General features: G+C 54.1%; 2 protein-coding genes across 5 annotated transcripts; one reads left to right on the top strand and one right to left on the bottom strand.

The window, feature by feature from the left end:
* Nucleotides 1-623: 623 nt before the first annotated feature.
* Stap2 (signal transducing adaptor family member 2) lies at nucleotides 624-8575 on the top strand. 2 transcript variants are annotated; one of them, XM_074054359.1, is made up of 13 exons: nucleotides 635-986; nucleotides 3838-3909; nucleotides 4040-4162; nucleotides 4457-4513; nucleotides 5332-5432; nucleotides 5829-5963; nucleotides 6505-6574; nucleotides 6665-6767; nucleotides 6892-6957; nucleotides 7779-7949; nucleotides 8032-8124; nucleotides 8197-8271; nucleotides 8432-8575. In XM_074054359.1, the coding sequence occupies exons 1-13, from the start codon at nucleotides 885-887 to the stop codon at nucleotides 8494-8496; spliced, it is 1233 nt and encodes a 410-aa protein (XP_073910460.1). In that variant the 5' UTR covers nucleotides 635-884; the 3' UTR covers nucleotides 8497-8575. The 2 variants fall into 2 exon arrangements, with proteins under 2 accessions (XP_073910461.1, XP_073910460.1); XM_074054360.1 differs by lacking the exon at nucleotides 7779-7949 and having other exon boundaries at nucleotides 624-986.
* Nucleotides 8576-8783: 208 nt separating this feature from the next.
* Fsd1 (fibronectin type III and SPRY domain containing 1) lies at nucleotides 8784-18196 on the bottom strand. 3 transcript variants are annotated; one of them, XM_074054357.1, is made up of 13 exons: nucleotides 18047-18196; nucleotides 16965-17060; nucleotides 16703-16834; nucleotides 16290-16391; nucleotides 15729-15751; nucleotides 15414-15535; nucleotides 14615-14824; nucleotides 12232-12330; nucleotides 11250-11409; nucleotides 10794-10873; nucleotides 9361-9622; nucleotides 9169-9257; nucleotides 8784-9080 (listed from the first exon to the last, which is right to left on the bottom strand). In XM_074054357.1, exons 1-13 carry the CDS (start codon nucleotides 18059-18061, stop codon nucleotides 8800-8802), a joined length of 1671 nt encoding a protein of 556 aa, XP_073910458.1. In that variant the 5' UTR covers nucleotides 18062-18196; the 3' UTR covers nucleotides 8784-8799. The 3 variants fall into 3 exon arrangements, with proteins under 3 accessions (XP_073910458.1, XP_020021436.1, XP_073910459.1); XM_020165847.2 differs by having other exon boundaries at nucleotides 9371-9622; XM_074054358.1 differs by lacking the exon at nucleotides 18047-18196 and adding an exon at nucleotides 17254-17784.
* Between the last annotated feature and the right edge of the window lie 490 nt (nucleotides 18197-18686).

The raw sequence follows: 18686 nt of genomic DNA, 5'->3' as shown, positions 1-18686 counted from the left end.
CAGTAGAGTACCTGCTTTGCAAGTGTGGAGGCCTGAGTTCAAAACCCCAGTACCACCAAAAAAAAAAAAAAAGGCAAAAAACTATTTTAGCCAGGTGCAGGTGGCCCAACCACTACTCAGGAGGCAGAGATCAGGAGATCATGGTTCAAAGCCAGCCTGGGCAAATAGTTCTGAGAGACCCTATCTCAAAAAACCCTTCACAAAAACAGGGCTGGTAGAGTGGCTCAAGGCCCTGAGTTTAAACCCCAGTACTGCAAAAAAAAAAAAAAGGCCAGCTGCCTGTGGCTCACACCTGCAGTCCTAACTACTTAGAGGACTGAGATAAGGAGGATGGAGGTTGGATGGCAGCCCAGGCAAATGGGTTAGATTCCCAGCACTGCAAGCAAAGGAATTATACCATGTTGATGATTGCAATGAAAGATTTAAGTAAATGAGGAGATAGACAATGTCTTTGGACAGGAAGACAGCATAGTAAAGAGATCACATCTCCCCAGATTGCTACACAGGCTTGGGGCCATTGCTATAAGAATTCCAGCAAAGCGGCAAGCTATTGTAACATCCTGGTGCTTAACAGGCATTCAAGATCTTTCTATTATGCTTTGCATGGGTTGTTTTTGTCTGTTGATCCCTCAGCCCCTCAGGCAACACCTATGCTTGCTCATGTCCCCATCTTTGCTTAGGAAGGGAGCCCAAAGAGGCCTGGATTTCCCTGGGATCCTGGACCTGCTGCAGCCCTGCCCCAGCCCAGCCCCCGCCCAGCGCTGGCAGAGAGGGAGGTGACAGGCTGACGCTGAGAGGAAATTCCCCTGGAACCTGTTTCTCGGCTTCCTGGCCTAGCTGAGGCGCCCGCTGGAAGGAGAGGCTGGGCAAAGACCCAGGCCACCATGGCCTCGGCCCTGGGCCCGTCCCGGGTCCCCAAGCCCAAGGGAGTCCATCCTTCACACTACTACGAGAGCTTTCTAGAGAAAAAGGGGCCCTGTGACCAGGTAAGACGGGGCAGGGAGCCTGGCACTGCTGGGCGGTCCCAGCAGGTACACTACCTCTCTGAAACCCACTGGCCAAGGGGGCAGGTAGTTGCTGAAGGGAACCAGGCATGCGCTAGCAACTTCAGGGGTTCTGTCTGTTTCACTCTCTCTTTCCATATCACTTTCTCTGATTTGATCCCTTTCTGTGTGTCTCTTGGTGTCTGTCTCTCTTCATGGCTCGTCCTCTGATATGCTCCCTTTCTGTGTGTCTTTTAGTTCTGTCTGTCTGTCTGACAGCCCAATCTGTCTCTCTCTTTCTCTGTCCCCATCTCTGTTTCCATCTTGTCTCTTGAATACAAACAAGACCAGGGACTTCCTCCAGGAAATGAAGATCCCTCTGACTCCTACGCCTCCTCCTCTTTCCAGTCCAGAATTAACCCTGCGAACTTGAGCTTCAGGGGTCAAAGCCAGGACAGGTGACATTTGAGGACAGTGAGAGCTGATGGGGGCCACATTTGGCAGAATCAGATAGTGACCATGGGACCAGTGGTGTGAGAGTATGTGAGTGTGTGTGTGTGTGTGTGTGTCTTCCTCGGGATTGCACCCCAGCCCTCAGTCTCCCCTAGGACCTATCTCTGCCTCCTCACACCCCATATGCATTGCTTGCTTGCTACAGTCCCAGCCAATCCCTTCTGTTTTTCCCTGCTCACCTCTCTGCCTCCATCCAGGTGACCTTGACCTTTCCTCTGCCTGCCTGTGTCCAAATCTCCCCCCCACCATGGAATCCACTAGAAGCAGTATGGAATGGTCATGTCCCCACCCATCAAGCGACCAGGTGCAGATCCCCACTCCGAGCCTTCCTTATCCCAGCTTACTTCCTATGCCCCTGACCTGGTTTGGAGACTTACTTTCCCCTCTTATGAAATGGGTAGAGGGCTTTACTTGGGGCAGGCACTGGGCATAGAGATATATATATGCCATCAATCCCACTTTCTTCTCATGAGAGCCTCTAAGGTAGGCACCACAATTATGACCATTCTACAGTCAGGGAAACTGAGTCACCAAGAACTCAACTTACCCAACAGTCCTTAACTATGATATGATGGACCAAGTCTGATCACATATTCCAAAATACACAGTTCAAGTGTATGAGAAGCTTCTCCAAGGCACCATGAGACCAGAAAGAGGCAGATAGGTCCACAATTGCCTGAGTACGATTTCTTGCGAGACTTTTCTTTGGTTTTGTATTCTGAGACAGAGTCTTACTCGTAGCCCAGGCTGGCCTCAACTTACAATCCTCTTGCCTCAGACTCCAAGTGCTAGGATTACAGGCAGAGACCAGCAGGTCTAGCTATTGGGAGACTTTCTCGAGGAAGCATGGCAGAGCAAGACCAGTTGATTGCTGTGACTTGGCTCAGAAAGAGAGGTGGATTTATGGGTTAGGAAAAATGACTTCATCCAAGCTGGGATTTTTTTTTTTTTCAGTGCTGGGGTTTGAACTCAGGGCCTTCACCTTGAGCTAATCTACAAGCCCTTTTTTGTGATGAGTTTTTCGAGATAGGGTCTCTCAGAACTATTTGCCCAGGATGGCTTTGAACTCCAGTCCTCCTGATCTCTGCCTCTTGAGTAGCTAGGATTACAGAGTGAGCCACCAGCGCCCAGCCGGAATGCACCTGCTTTATCTGAAGCTAATATCGAAGAGCCAGGCACATTCCCCTTACCAGGGTCCAGCTGTGATGCTCCACCAGCCACTCTAATGGTTTTGTCTTTTCATAGTATGCTGGGAACTAGGAGGGAAATATTGACTAAGGTTACTCTGGGACAATCATGGCAGTTACAGGACTGGAGGTGTGGCTCAAGTGGTAGAGTGCCTGCCTTGCAAACATGAAGCCCTGAGTTCAAACCCCACTCCCACTACAGGATGGCTATAGTCATGTCAAGCTGAATCTATATGCCATGCTGAGTTTAATCACTGAGTTTGCTCTAGTCTCAGCAGGCCCTCAGTAAATATCAATTAAATGCAGGTACGTGTCTATGGATGGATAGATGGATGGATAGATGAATGGATGGATGGATGGATGGATGGATAGATGATGGGTATATAGATGGATGGACAGATGAGTGATTGCATGGATGATGGGTGATTGGAGGACCATCTGAATGAATGATGGATAGATGGATGGGTGGATGACGGGTGAATAGATGCTTGTCTGGATGGATGGATAGATGGGTAAATGGATGATGGGTGGATGAGTGGATGGATAGATGGATGGGTGGATGGATAAATGCATGGATAAATGGGTGAATGGGTTGGTGGGTGTGTGGGTGGATGGATGGGTGGATGGATGGATGTGTGGGTAGATGGATAGATGGATGGGTGAATAAATGGATGGATGGATGGGTGGGTGAGTGGATGGATGAGTGAGTGAATGATGGGTGGATGGATGGATCAGGGAGTGGATGGATGGGTGGCTGAAATACCACCAAGCTAGTTAGTTCCCTTTACTCCTAGAGCCCTCACCTCCACAATTTGTGGAGCTGCCCAAGTCCCCCATCCTCTCAAGTTTCCTTTTTTTTTTTTTTTCCTAGTGCTTTCCTATGCTAAGCAATTGCTCTGCCACTGAGCCACACCTTCAGACCAAGGTTCCTTTTTGTCCTTTCTTAGAGGATAGCAGATCCTCAGAAGCTGAACCACAGGTGGGGAGAAACTCCCTGAAAAGACCATATTTAATCAGATACCCAAAGAGAGTAGCTTTGTGAAGACCTGAGGGACCAGCATTCAGGGAGAGGAGAGAGACAGGCAGAAGCAGGTCTACTGAAGTTCCCCAGCTCAGCTCCCTCACCTCCTTCTCTTTCTACCTCTGGTCTTCAGGATTACAAGAAGTTCTGGGCAGGTCTCCAAGGTCTCACCATCTGTTTCTACAACAGCAATCGGGACTTCCAGGTGAGGATGTGAACAGGGGCTCAGGGTGATCAGAGGGAGGGCACCGTGTGACCAAGGGAGCGGCTACATCATCTAGGGGTCCTGAGGGCCCCCCAGGCCTGGGAATCAGACTCCCTGTTTCTTTGCCCAGCCCCTGGAGAAGCTAGACCTGAGAACATTTGTGAAGCTCACAGACGAGGCTCCCCGGGGAAGCTCACGTGACCCTGGCATTCACCTTAACCTGGTCCTTCGGGATCAGGAGATCAAGTTCAAGGTAGGTCAGTCGGAGGTGCTGGTAGGGCAGGTTGTGCAAAGCCTTTTGGACTGCAGAGAGAACTTGAGTTTTTACTGACAGAGAGGTGGGAGCCATGAGGGAGTTTAGGGCATCAGAAGTGCTTGGGATTTGATCCATGTTTCTCAAATGCTGATATAAGAATATTTATAAAGAATACGCCATGTTACCGAGGACTATGTTCAGACATTACCCTAAGCGAACTCATCCCATCTTTGAAACAGCACTTGGAAACAGAGACTCTCACTATTATTTCATCTTTCTTTCCCTTCCCAGTTAGAGAGCCTGGAGTCCCGAGAGATGTGGAAAGGGCTCATCTTGACCGTGGTGGAGGTGAGTGTGGTCACCCTCCAACCCTCTCTCCCCTGCTCCAGAAATCCTCCTTTCCTTTCCCATCCTTCATTCCACAAATGAGCCTCTAGAATATGGCATACTGGTCTCAACCAATGGCCCACCTGCCAAAGACAGCCCATAAAAATCTTCTGTTTTGTCAACAATGCTAAACTTTTTAAATAGCTACCACTATTTTTAAAAAACAGGAGTTTGGCTAGGTGCCATGGTACACATCTGTAATCACAGCTACTCCAGAAGTAGAGATTGGGAAGATCTCAGTTTGAGGCCAGTCTGGGCAAAAACTTAGCAGGACCACATCTCAACAAAAAAAGCTGGCCATGATCTCACCTACGATGGAAACTTAAATAGGAGGACTGCAGTCCAGGCCAGGGAAAAATGTGATCGCCTATCTGGAAAATAACTAAAGCAAAAAAGGGTTTGGGGTGTGGCTCAAGTAGTAGAGCGCCTGCCTAACAAGTAAAAGGTCCTGAATTCAAACCCTAGTACTAAAAGCAAAACACCCAGTAATTTTAGTCTACATCTCTGCCTTTTCTTTTACTCACTTGTTTTCTGCCTGACACTTGTAGGCCACCTGCCCAGTCCCTGCACTGTACTATAAAGTTTGAGACCCTAACACCTGCCCTGTCCCCTGTTTCCCTGTCTTTTTTGCTCCTGAGGTTCCAGGTGGCTCTAGAGCCCTCAGACTGGGCTTCCATCCTTGCTCTGCACGCTGGCCTCAGTTTGCCTGTCTGTGACATGGACGTAGTTGCCTGTTTCCTCAACCTTCTGTGCGATTACTGTTCTTCCATCCCCCTCAGCTCCGTGTCCCCCCCAACCTGACCCTGCTGCCAGGACATCTGTACATGATGGCTGCAGTTCTGGCCAAAGAGGAGGCGCGACGAGCCCTCGAGGTGCCGTCGTGAGTACTGAGTACCCTGCCTGGCCCAAGCGGCCCTATGTGGCTGAGGGTGGGCGGTGAGCGGGGTCGCCTGACGTTGAGTCTTGGATAGGACTGGGGCGGGACCTTGGGAGACAGGTCTAGGTCCCTAGAAGGTAGAGCGGGGTCTCCAAGGCGGGGTTATGTTCCGGGAGGGTTTGACCCGGGCGGGAGAGCTTTATGGGGAAGCTGCTTAGACGAAGAGGCTGGTGGTTCTCTAGAGACTGGTCCTGGATCTAGGAGAGGGCTGGGTCTCGGGCGGCAGGGCCTGGGTCTAGGATGGGAGGCTGGGGCTCCAGGGGCGGGGTTACGTGTAGGGGGCGGGGCTCATTCTTTAAGGGCGGAGCTCGTGCCGAGCCGGTGACGTGCCCGCCCCAGGTGCTTCATGAAGGTGAGCCGTCTGGAGGCTCAGCTGCTGCTCGAGCGCTACTCCGAGTGCGGGAACCTGCTGCTGCGGCCCAGCGGGGACGGCACGGACGGCGTGTCGGTCACTACACGACAGATACTCAATGGGTGCGCAAGCATGGCTTGGCCCCTGCGGGTGGGAGGAGAGTCGGGCCGGGGACGGAGCCAGCCCCGAAATCGAGACCGCGTAGGGGCGGGGCTCGAGCTCAGGGGGCGGGCACTTGAGTCTGGCCCCGCCCCAGGAATGGGGTTCCACGCCGTGGGCGAAAGGTATAGCCCAGACCAGGCTGCAAAGCCTTTGGGAGAAGAGGTCAGGTGTGCAGGGGCGGGGCCTCTGCAGGTGGAGTTAGTCCTGGGATTAGGATGAGCTGTTCTGGACAGTCGGGGGGCGGGGCCCGAGTCTGGGCAGGTAGAGCAGTCCTTGGTCACCGGGGAGGGGGGGAGGGGGAAGCGGGGCCAGGGCCTGACATTGAATAGTGAGGCCAGGGGTCGCGCTGAGAGTGGAGTCAGGATTCTGAGGGCGGGGCCAAACCTAGGGGCGTGGTCTCCTTTTGGGGTGGAGCCAGTGGTCCTCCCCGGAGGTGGAACCAGGAGTGGGGCCGAGACATACCTTGACGCCCAGCCACCTAATCGCCCACTACCTGAGCAGGGCACCCGTGGTCCGGCACTACAAGGTGAAGCACGAGGGCTCTAAGTACGTGATTGACGTGGAGGATCCGGTAAGCATTGGGCTCGGGTCTCGATTAGCGCGCTGTTGGTCCGCGCCTTTTTCCCCCAGCCCTAATCGCAACCTCCATCTGCCCCCCCAGTTCTCCTGCGCCTCGCTGGACGCAGTGGTCAACTATTTCGTGTCGCACACCAAGAGGGCGCTGGTGCCCTTTCTCCTGGACGAAGACTACGAGAAGGTGTTAGGTGGGTGCGGCTTCAGGGAGCTGGGAGGGCCCGGTCCGCACCTTTCCTGTCCCCACGCGACGGGGACACCCCTGGCCGATCTCCTGGCCGCCGCGCCTCCTCCAGGCTGCCCTCTATGTTCTAGGCTACGTGGAAGCGGACAAAGAGAACGGCGAGAATTTGTGGGTGGCGCCCTCCGCCCCGGGTCCAGGTGACGCCCCCTTTACATGATCGCTGCTGGGGCAGAGGGAGGGACCCAGGACCCACATTCCACATCAGAGGTGTCAGTCACATCCTGACCCATAGGCAGAATTCAAGGACAGAAATTACCCAGATTTGGGCCGTGAAGGGGCTCCCTGGTTGGGCAGAGGGTGACTGACAGAGGTAGACACAGACACTCCATCCCTGTGGGGTCAAGCCTGGGATGGAGGAGAAACCTGGAGACAGAGCAGGGAAGCCTTCTCAGAGGAAGCAGGGTTTGCTGAAGGTCCCAAAGGATTTCAATGGGTGGGCCCTGGAGGAACAGAGGAACAAATAGTACCCAGAGATGGGGGATCAGGTGGCTAATGGGAAAAGAGAAGTGGGCCCAGTTCACGGAGGGCTGGAGGCAGGGTCACATTGGAGAGGCCCATGGGTTGCCCAGGGTGGTCCTCCCCGAGCTGGGCAGGTGCAGAGACCCCAGGTGTGCAACAGACATGTGTGCACACATGCACACGAGATACTCCACAAACTCTTCCACCACCTGTAGTCAGAAACTCATATACCCACATAGACATGTATGTCCCACGTTCCTGTGGAAATATTGTACAGCACATGTACCATCTGAAGCCATGGTCACAGGAGCACCCACAAACACAGACATGTCATTCACACAACACACTAACATGCACAAGTAGTAACTATTTAAGTTATACAAGTGTAGTGAATGTGTGTGCCCATGCTGCCTGGGGACACAAATAGAGATCCATAAAGGGCCTGTGCATAGAACACACGTGCACAGCAACACGTGACACTCCCCCTTTCCCTCACCAGGTCCTACACTCCCTGCAAGTGTCCCCAAGCCACCACCTCCTGTGTCTGTGCCTGTGTCTAGCCAGGACAAGCTGCCGCCACTACCTCCCCTGCCCCCACTACCAAGCCAGGATGAGAATTATGTGACCCCCATTGGAGACATCCCAACTGCCGACTATGAGAATCAAGATGGTGGGTGGGGGCAGGGCTGTCATTACTGGGGTGGGGGAGCTGGCTAATGGTCCCTTGTGACACCATACATTTATCTACTCAGTGTCTTCCTCTACTCGGCCAGCCATCCTGAAGCCCAAGAAGTTAGCAAAGCTTCCCGCAAAGCCGCCGAAGCCACCCATCGTCCCCAAGCCAGGTAGGGCTCCCTCCTCCCACACTGCCTTTGTCGATGGCAGTGGCCTTTGTCCTCATCTGCCTTCTTTTCCAGAACCCAAAGCCATCAATGGTGTCCCAGCCAGGAAGCTGGCAGGCCGCTCACCCCAGGCTGTCTTCCTTGCAACAAGTAAGGGGACTGTGAGGTGGACAGAGGGCAGACTTCTGAGGTGTGTGACCCATGTAGTCACACATGGGGGTTGTCTGTAGGTGCTGGTCCTGGGTAGATTTGGGGGTGGGTAACAGATGGGATTCAGAGCCCAACTGAAGTGGAGGTGCTGCCCCCCCAGGGCTGGGAGATGTGACAGCGGAGCTGGAGGAGAAGCTGCAGAAGAGGCGGGCGCTGGAGCACTGACACTGGGGGGCCACTGAGACATTTGTGGGCACAGCACAGCTGTCCTTTCCCTCAGCATTAAAACTCAAGTGACCCCAAGGCCTACGTGTTTGGCATGGCTAGAGAAGGTGGCAAGGTGGGGCCTACTGAATGTCTGCCCACAGTTACCCCAGTTACCCCAGTGGTCCTCAGCCTGGCAAGCTGGTTCCTGTAAGGAAAGCCCATTCCACAGTTGGGAAAGTTGAGATCCTGGGGTCACACAGCAGGCAGGCCTGCCCAACCCTAAAGAGCCAACACTGCAGGCGGGCCAGTGTTTGACCTTTATTAGGAAATGAGGGAGGAGGGGCCACCCCAATGCCCACTCCCTGTTGGGACCCCCCCACATCTGGAGTTAAAGCTCCAAGCAGCAAGTGAAAGTATGGCACCCGGTTGAACTGACCAGGGGCTGTTGGCGGTCCCCAAAAGCACCCTGGTTGGGTGGGTGGCCCGGTGGCCTAAGTGAGACTGGTGTTTGAACTGCTGGTGACACTGTCCCGCTTCTGTAGGCAGCGCACGGAACTGGGGACCTGGAGGCCTGTTGTCACCTGGAAGGTGCCACACCACACCTGGGGAGGGTGGGAGAGGAGAGAGCTCAGCCTGGAAACCCAGGACCAGAACCACCCTCCTATCCCCAGACAGGGGAGGGCAGCTCACTGTGAAGGCAGGCAGCAGTGGCTGTGTGAACTTGGCCTTGAAGGTGTGCAGCAATTGTTTGGTGCGGGCGTTGTAGAAGGACAGGAGGCCTGGAGAGGAGACAGAGTGACAGAGATGCTGTGTGAGAAGTGCAATGAGGACCAGGGAAGGGGCTTAGGCACTGGTGGAGAATGGGCCCAGGCAGCTGCATACTTGACATCACCTTGGTGGAAGTCACAGTGCACACCCAGGCAGTCGGGCACGGGGGCGTCCAGCACCTTGACCTTGTTGGCGTGCTTGGCGGTGAAGCTGACCTGCAGCCAGTTGTTGACGTGCAGGCACCAGGATGCAGCTGTCTTGCCCAGCTGCTCGAAGCGGCCCAGGCTGCGGTATGCCACACCCACACCGAAAGCCTTGCTGTCAGGCTCATAGCGCACCTCCCAGTAATGATCCCCACCATCGATCAGCGTGTCCCCTGTGGGGCGGGGGGGCAGTGGGGATTGGGTAGAACCAGGTCCAGATGTACTTCCACAAGGGGCAGCCACCCAAGTACTCCCTACATCACAGCTGTTCCCTCCAGCTACTTCCCAGGTCCCAACAGTTACTCTCAGGCCCCAGCTATCCCCCCACCCCAGTCTTTATCAACTCCTCTAGATAATTCCTAAGCACAAATGCTCTCCAGCTTCAGTCACTCCTTTCAGATCCTCTAGCAGTAAAACTACTTTTAAATCCTCTCAGGCCTTAGGGACTTCAGTTCTTCCCCACATTCAGATACCTCTCAGTTCCTCCCGGGAACTAGGTCATCACAAACCCTTCCTCCTGGCAGTCAGTGTTCCCATGTGCCTCTGTCTAGATATCCCAGTAGACTCCAAATGCTCCTTCCTGATCCCACCCAGACCCCGGCTCCTGGTGGGAGCTGGGTTCTCCCAAGCCCTGAGCTCACTCGCTCAGAGCTCTCTGAGATGTGACTCCTCACACATCAGGTGCTCATTGGATCCCAGCTCTTCCCTAAGCCACATCCTGACTGCCACCCCAGCTCCTCCCTCTTCTGCCCCCCACCCACTCAGCTTCTCCCCCAGTCCAGGCTGCTTCCTGAGGAAAGGCTCTCTGCACCCCTCCATCTTCCCTTGCCTCCTCCTGAACCACAACTCTTACCAGTCCCAGGTGCCTAAGAAAACCCGGGTCCTCCATTAAACCCTAACTTCTCCGCAGGCCCTGGCTTACCCTCAGAGCCCTGCTACTCTCTGGCTCCTCCACACACCCTAAGTCACTGCCCCAAGCCCCTGGTTTGCTTCAGCTCCTACAGGGGCCCAGATGCTCCACAGGCAAAACCACTCCTTCCAGCTACTCCCCAAGTCTCAACTACTCTCCAGACTCTACGTAGTGCCCTGTGACTACAGTTCAGACATCTCAGTGTCTTTGCTCAGCTCTGTAATGTAAGCTCAAGCTCTCTCCATTCACCCCTCATCCCCAAATATTCCCGGCCCCCCCAGAGCCAGGACACCAGGTCATGTTGGGACCATCCCCAGGAAGGCTATTGATGGCTGCTGTCTTTCCAGCCAAAAGAGTGACCCTCTGCACCCCACCCGGGCGCTGCCCACAACTCCTCTCTTCCTGTCCTCCCCCCCCCCACCCCCCATCTTTACCCAGCACTGTGTAGGACTCAGCTGTGAAGCGATCCCGTCCCCCACGACTTGAGGGCATCCTCTTGGGAGATGGCGTACCTCTGGGGAGGTAAGGAGAGGGAGGTAACTCAGTTTAGGCCTCACTTTCCCAATCAGAGGGCCTCTCTGGTTCACCCCAGCCATTCTGGATATTTGGTCAGTCTCGGCAACATTTGGCTTTCCATATAGACTCTTCACGTTCACCCCCATGTCCCTCATCATCTGGAAAACTCTTATTCAACCATCAAACCCCTATTCAAAATCTCCTTGTTCCCTCACTGACTGACTGGGCTGCTCCAGCTTCCAGAAGGAAGCTGCCCTAGGTCCCTGCCCCCACTTATACTCCTGCCCCTCCTGGCTCTGACCACAGCAGGCTGCTGTGTGCATCCAGCCCCATCCTCTCCACCAGAAACCCACGGAAGGGATGGGGCAGGCTACCTGGCTGGCGAGTTGACAGGAGATGCCGTCCGCCCCTTCCCGTCTTTCTCTCGAGCCTTGATATCTTGCACTTTCCCGCCCATGGCATCCCACTCCACGGAGAGGTCATCCACCCGCAGGTTCTGGTGGGATGTGGACGCATCCAGGCGGAACATGAACGCTGGGACCGGGCAGACACAGGAAAACCAGAGAGACACAGAGAGAGACAGAGACAGGCGCACGGTGACCAAGGCAGACCATGACAGAGACAGAACAGGAAGTGACAAGGAGACAGATGGAAAGACACCGAGAAACATGAGATGGGGAAAGATGGGGCTGAACGTGGGGCCAGAGTGAAGGTCTAGGGTTGTTGCCCAAAGGTCTCTCAGGTCTACAGGTATTTTCTTTTTGCAATACCAGCGTTTAAACTCAAGGACTCAGACTTGCTTCTACTGCTTGAGTCATGCTCCCAAGCCTTAGAGCATTTGCAAGCCAATTGCTCTGCCCTGAACTCACACTGAGGACTGACCGCAGGGAAGGGGCAGGGCTACAGCATGACAGAATCAAGCTAGACAGCAGAGGGACTTCCTAGTGGGGCATGCAAAAGCATCAGTGTGGGAGACTGTAGACTCTGTCTTCACTGCTGATATCTTGTCCCCAACTCTGCAGAGGACTTATTTGTTGGAAGAAAGAAAAACAGAAAAACTGTGTGTGTGTGTGTGTGTGTGTGTGTGTGTGTGTGTGTGTGTGTGTATGTGTGCGCGCGCAGTATATAAAAATCAAGTACAATGGGATCACCCTCCAAAAGAAAATACAAAAACAGGGTGGTACCATATATTCAAGCTAAGAAAACCAGATTGGTCTAAGGTGTGAGCTTCCTGGCAGACAAGGCAACAAGGGCCATAATACTCTGATTATAGGATTCCTATGACACATAGGATCCTAGGATACCAGGAGGAAGGAGGTAGGGACTCAGGGGCAGGGAGGGGTAGAAGCCAGTCACCTGGTGTCTCCAGTGTAACTGGCTCGGAGAACTCGCCTGCAACGGCCTTGTTACAGGCCTTCACCCGAAAGTTCATGTATTTCATGTCAAACTTGAGACCTGGAGGCAACAGAAGAAGTCAATGCTGTGTACTGAGTCTCCTCTACGACCCCACGCACACATTCTGAGGCGGACCATACAAAGAACGACCTCCAGCACTGGGAGGGGCTATTTGACTCTGCCTCCAACCTGGAGCAGCCAATCAGGATGCTTTATGACTCATTCTCAGTGGTTGGTTCAGAGACAGGCATATGACCCAAGCTGGCCAATCAGAATCAGCCCTGGAACTTTGTTACTGCCTCAAGCAGAGTAGCTGTTCCTCTGGGCTGGCCAGCTAGGAGCCCCAGGAGAAATTTTTCTGGCACGTTTTGTAAGGCTCTTTGATTATATACTCTTTATTTTCTTTTTGCGCGGTGCTGGGGACGGAAACCAGGGCCTCACGCATGCTAGGCAAGCACTCACCACTGAGCTACATTCTCCAGTCTTTGGATACCCACTTTCTAAGCATCCCACCCTCCTACTCTAAAATCTTCCATTCCTCCTTTTCCTCAGTCCTCTCACCCCTTCCTCACACGCAAGCTTGGCATCTAGCCTTTGAGCGCTTACGCGGCTGTTCCCTCCATCTGAAAAGCTGTTCTCCCAGCTTTTCTTTCCAGCCTTGGCCCAGCCCAGACTGCCTCCCGATCTTTTTTTTTTTTTTTTTTTTTTGTGGTATTGGGGTTTGAACTTAGGGCCTACACCTTGAGCCACTCCACCAGCCCTTGGTGATGAATTTTTTCGAGATAGGGTCTTAAAAACTATTTGTCTGGGCTGGCTTCGAACCACAATCCCTCTGGTCTCTGCCTCCTGAGTAGCTAGGATTACAGGCTGAGCCACTGGCACCTGGCTGCCTCCCCACTCTTTCCAAGTTCCCTTCCTCTGCAAGGTCAGCTGGGCACTTGGCAACACCCACCCAATGCCACAGGCCAAGACAACCACCCAGGGAAGTCAGTTCCAGAAATGTGATTGGGTGATACACATTCTTGCCTCAGTTTCTTCCTGTGCAAACTAGGGATCACACACCCAGCAGTGAGCAGGCTTCAGAATGAGATGAGCCCTGAATCCAACCCGAACCGTCTGTCTTTCTGAGCAATCAGCAAAACAGTAGGCAGACTTAACGGACACTGAGGCGACTTGCATTCAGGGAGGACCACTCAGCTGCCTCCTGGCACCGGGGGTGTGGTGTCACTCGGAAGTTTGTAAGGGCAGGAGGGGGTGGGTATCAAGCTTGGTGGTTTCATCTCGTGTGGATGAAACACATCTATACCTAGACCACAAAACTGTATGGAACTGCAGGTGCTCACATGACCGAACACTTGTAAAGCTTGTGAAATGTGCACACACACTGCATGCTGCACCATGTCAGTTTCCCATTTGTTTTTCTTTTTTCTTTCTCAGTACTGGAGATGGACCCCAGAGCCCTGCCCATGCTAGGCAAGTGCTCTACCACTGAGTACCCAGTCCCAGCGGAACTACATTTATTACATAAGATGCCCCTGCTGCAGGGGCATTTTTTTATAACGTCCTGTGTAACTGGAATGATTCCAAAATTAAAAGTCACAACGAAACAAAATAAAATGTAGTCAGGCCTAGAGGTGAAGACTGTGAAAAACTATATAAAAAAGGTGTGTGTGTGTGTGTGTGTGTGTGTGTTTCCATTCCCATGCAAAAGCAGAGACCAAGAGCTTCTCAGCCTCACTGGCTGGCTAGTGACTTTTTCCACAGCAATTAGCATGCTCATTATTAACCATGTATGCTAATTACAGATAACTAGCAGGCTGATTACAGCCCCGCACTGTTGGAAGTGAATGGAGGTACTTATCACACCAGCTCTGCTCTGCTAGACGGGGGCTTCCCCTGACTCAGGGCTGCTTTTTAAATTCATTAGGGAACCCCAATTTTTCCCGCCTTCAGATTCCCTCCCCACACACCAGCTGGGTGGATTTCCCTAGTTTTTTGATTTCTTCTATCTACCAAGGAAATCCCCAAATACGTGGAGGGTGCCCCCAAATACCAGCGCCAGGTGGCAAGAGGTTTTTGGCTCTGTTCACCACTTTGAGGACAGGACCTGGTACACTGTAGGTGCTCGTAAATTAGAATGAACGAATGAACAGCTGCAGGTCAGCAGAGATAACGGTAGATTCACTTCATCTGCCTCAGTTTCCTCACCTGTCACATGATGAGGATACACAAGCCCACTTTTTATGGATGGAACATTCAGCAAATAGTAAGCACTCAAATGGTGCAGTGGCGTTAAGAATGCCCAGGTGTGCATCTCTTTACCTGCACAGGTGTGCTCCCTTACCTGTCAAGGTGTACTCTGTCTGCCGGATGCCCTCGATGACCATCCAGGGCTGGTCCTCCTTGAGGCGGGGTGGGCCCTCAAAGTTGGTCCTCCTGTACTCCAGTACATAGTGGTCAATCTTGCTGTCCTCATCTGGCATGCGCCACACCAGAGTCACGCAGTTATCTGCCACTAAGGACTCAGCTAGGTCAATCACTGGGGCGCTGGGCACTGTCCAGGACAGAAGGGAGAGGCTAGGTCAGGGTTCTGTGCCCATAGGAGATGGGAAGGGGACTTACTGAAGTCCTGCCCACCACAGGATAGCCTGTCTTAGGGGTGAAGCTACCTGGGGTTCCAAACCTTTGCATTTTGGAAACTCGGGGTTCCACCAAGGGCTGGGGAAGAGCAGAGCTCTCTCAGGGTTCAACCAACAAAGGGCTGAACCCACTCAAGATTCCATCTAGAGGTGAGACTTTTCCAGAACTCTTCCAACTAGGGGTGGCTTTCTTTAGGAGTCCACCACCCCAGGGAACATTCTCAATTCCCTAAGAGGTGTGGCTCTGTCCAAGGCTTTGCCACTGGGAAGGTTTTCCCAGGGCTCCATTACCTGATGGGCGGGGCTTCCCATGACATCATCTGGGTTCCTCAGCTGTGTGGGCGTGACTCAACCAGGGCTCCGCCCACAGACATGCATGACATTCACTGGGCTCCACTCACAAGCGGAGCAGTCATGGGGCTCCACCCAGGGTGGGACCTTCCTGGGATTCAGAAGCCTGGCCATTTTCCTGCAATCCTGGCCTCCAGTGGGTCCCCCTCTCACCAGGCAGGAATTTGAGGGCCTGTAGCATCTGCCGCTCCTGTGCAAAGTCCACCATCAGGTGACTCATGTTGTCGCTGACCTTGGCTTTCAGTGAGAGCCGGAAGGCAGGGGCCATCGTCACACTGCAGGAAAGGAGGTGGAAGCAGCTTGCTGGCAGGTCTCTCAGGAGGCCTGGTCGTCTGAGGGGTGGGGGGAACACCTCCCCAGGGTTCCCATCCAGTAGTTTGGGCCAGGCACCTTCATCTGAGTGTCCCCACCTTCACACCATAGGCAGGGCACTGGGGTGGGGGTCGATCCCAGATCCCAGCATCTTACCCATCTTTGATTTGCTTGGCAGCCTAGAGAAGGAGAGGGAATAGAATTCAGGCTTGTCTCACCCGATGAGGAAGCCATTATACAGACAGGAAAACTGAGGCACAGTTGCTTGGCAAAGTCCCCCACATTGGCAGACACTGTGACATTTTCTCCTGCTAGGTTAAGATGAGCCCCACCCTCAGCCCAGTCTCCCCGCAGTGCCCAAGGCCTGCAGTTGGCACGTCTAGAAACAGATGGCATCGAGCTTCACTGACAACTCAGATAATGAATGATTTGTTTAAGGTAAGTGTGTCCCTTGCAATATTTGAGATATACTTAGCACTACAAGGGATATACATGTATCAAAAAAATCATTATTGATAAGCGTGAGTTTCAGGTCAATAAGGAGTAATTTTTTAGTGTTTAAGTATGTCCCATGCAATCTTTGAGATATACTTATGCTAAATACTGCATGGGTGGGCCATACTTGTACTAAAAAATTGCTTGCTGTTGACCTGAAATGCAGTGGCCACACTGTATTTTCTCTGGTGGCCCCATAGGTTCAGCATCAGAGGCACCCACCTGGGGGAAGTCCTCACTGTCTGTGGCCTGCAGGGTCTGGTTGGCTGTCTCCAGCAGCTCCTCGGAGCTCTCCAGGGCCCGTGTGCAGGCAGCCAGCTGGTTCTGTGGGGAGCGTGGCACCAGATCAGCATGGAAAGGAGACAGCTCACCCTACTGCTTCAACTCCTCCAGCCCTGGGGCTGGCTGACACCCTCAGTGTTCAAAATACCATAGGTTTCTTGGAACTCCGGGTAGGAGAGTAAGGCAGGGACTGCCTTCCTTAAAAACTCACATACCCAGACCACAAGAGAGTCCTGTACTGCACAGTCCCTGGGGATGGGGGATTGATGGGTTGTGGCCTGGACAGACTCAGAGCATCTTGGCTTGGGGGAAGATGCCGGGGCCAGCCAGGGCAGTGGGGGTGCCAGCCTCACCTGCAGCTCATAGGTGCGGCTGGCACGGTCCTGCTTTATCTTCATGAGCATGCCCTCCTTCAGCTCCTCCAGGACAGACAGCAAGGACTGGAACTCTGCTTCCAGCTCCTCCTGCACCTTGGCTGAGTTTGCCTGGGTTGCAATAGCCAGGACGGGCCAAAGGCCATGTCCAGATGAAGAAACAGAGGCCCAGATATGAGGAGTCCGCGCCTCTTGCCCTTTCTCCCCCTTGCCCCCCAACAGACTTCCCCACCTCCCTTACCTCCACGTTCAGCAGCATGTGCTTGAGGGAATAGATGAAGCTCTGGATCTCTTCATTCTTTATAGCCAGAGTTGTGATGATCTTGCGGAGAGCGTCCTATCCCACCAGAAGCAGGACACACACACACACACACACACACACACACACAGAGCAGCAGATGAACTCCACCTGGTTCAGCTCCCTGCTCTGCCCGAAGGGATCAGGGAGTACACATAGGGCCACCATACAAATGAGCCCAGACACCAGCCCCCACACAGGCCTTGGAGGGACTTTGACCTATATACCTCACCTTGGGCACCCCCAATTTACGCGGAGGAAACCGGGCCTCAAAGCAAACCTCTGGGAAAGAAATACACAGGAAGCAGGTCTGCCTTCAACCCTGTTACCTACATCTTAAAGACTGAGCATGAGCTGGACTAGCCTGGGCAAAGAAACGCTCAGAGGAAAAGTGGGCAAGCTTGGGGAAAGAGCTACCTGTGGCACCTCCCTTAGAGGAGGTGGGATAGCCTGGGATAAAAAGCTAGTTTAGGAATAGCGGTGAGTCTGCAGCCCCCGTCCACCTGGGGAAAGGAATTAGCCAGGAGAGAGATCACCTGGTAAAGGAGCCACCAGAGAGCCCAGGTAAGTGGGAAGGGGGAAGGGAGGCCACAGGAAAGGGAGGCCATGTGGGCGCATCCGGCTCAGACTCAGGCCTCCTACTGGTCCCTTTTCTGGGATCGCGGGGTCGCTGGGGTCAGCGCACTGCGGAGCTGGCCGAGGTCCTCTGAGGCTGGGCGGGGCGGCGCAAGGTCTGGGACACCAGGTCCGCAGCCAGGATGGTAGGGTGGGGGATGGGGTCAGGGCTGGGACAGGGATACTAGGTAGGGGGTGGGGAGGAACAGGAGGGGATGCTCCTGACCCTTGGCCAAAATGATGGGGGGGTGCTGCATGTCAAACGGGGGAGCCCTGCACCCGGAGGGGGTTGGGCGGGGCGGGGCGGACCGCAGCGCGGCGGGGGCGGGAGGGGGAGCGCGCTGCGGCATCACCTGGTCCCCTCCCCACGCGCCCCGCGCTGCGGCCGCGCCCGCCCCGCCCTGTCCTACCCTCTGGTCTTCCATGGCTGCAGCCCGGATCACCCCGGCCCGGCCCTAGGGCCCCGTACGCTCTTGGAGCCCCCAAGCTGCCTTTGCCGCTGCTGGGAGCCAATGGCCCGCCGAGCCCTCGCCGCCGCCGCCGCGCCCCCGGTCAGCGCTCCATCACTGGGCGCACTGCGCAGGCGCGCCTACCGCGGCAGCCTGGGAAATGTAGTCCCGCGATGGGGGTCTCCGAGAGTTCCCACCTCCAGAGTTTGGGGCTCACTGGGCGACGTTGGAGGTGGTGTTCAAGCTGGAGAGATCCCGGAGCTGGCAGGCAGGATGCCTGAACTGGCCCCCTCGACCCAGCCGTGTAACCTCGGGCTCACCCGAAGTCCCACAGTGCCTCCGTTGTTATTCAAACTGACACACAAGCCACCCACCCCCGAAATCTGGCCGTTGAACATTCACACGCCTTGCATTTTATTGAAAAGCCAAGGCCTTTGTCTAGCATGTGTTCAGCCTCCAAAACCCTCTTTCCTTTTTCATGGCATAGTTGAACTCCTACACGTCCCACAAAGCCTCTGTCCACAACAAGAAATCTCCCTACAGCGCAGGATGCACAGCGCTAAGGATGTCTATGTCCAGTTCTGTCTCCCCCATCAACTTG

The sequence above is a fragment of the Castor canadensis genome, chromosome 14 (genome assembly GCF_047511655.1).
Source record: "Castor canadensis chromosome 14, mCasCan1.hap1v2, whole genome shotgun sequence".
NCBI lineage: Eukaryota > Metazoa > Chordata > Mammalia > Rodentia > Castoridae > Castor > Castor canadensis.
Note: the sequence above shows the minus strand (reverse complement) of the source record. Positions and strands in the feature narration are given on the sequence as shown.

Excerpts from the sequence above, each read along its gene's own strand:
- Stap2 (XM_074054359.1), top strand. The coding sequence starts at position 885 with ATGGCCTCGGCCCTGGGCCCGTCCCGGGTCCCCAAGCCCAAGGGAGTC. Across the intron at positions 6,575-6,664 it reads TGATTGACGTGGAGGATCCG|TTCTCCTGCGCCTCGCTGGA; the intron begins GTAAGCATTGGG and ends CTGCCCCCCCAG. Across the intron at positions 7,950-8,031 it reads CGACTATGAGAATCAAGATG|TGTCTTCCTCTACTCGGCCA; the intron begins GTGGGTGGGGGC and ends TTATCTACTCAG.
- Fsd1 (XM_074054357.1), bottom strand. Across the intron at positions 15,536-15,728 it reads GCCAAGCAAATCAAAGATGG|TGTGACGATGGCCCCTGCCT; the intron begins GTAAGATGCTGG and ends CCTTTCCTGCAG. Across the intron at positions 10,874-11,249 it reads CCTGTCAACTCGCCAGCCAG|AGGTACGCCATCTCCCAAGA; the intron begins GTAGCCTGCCCC and ends TTACCTCCCCAG.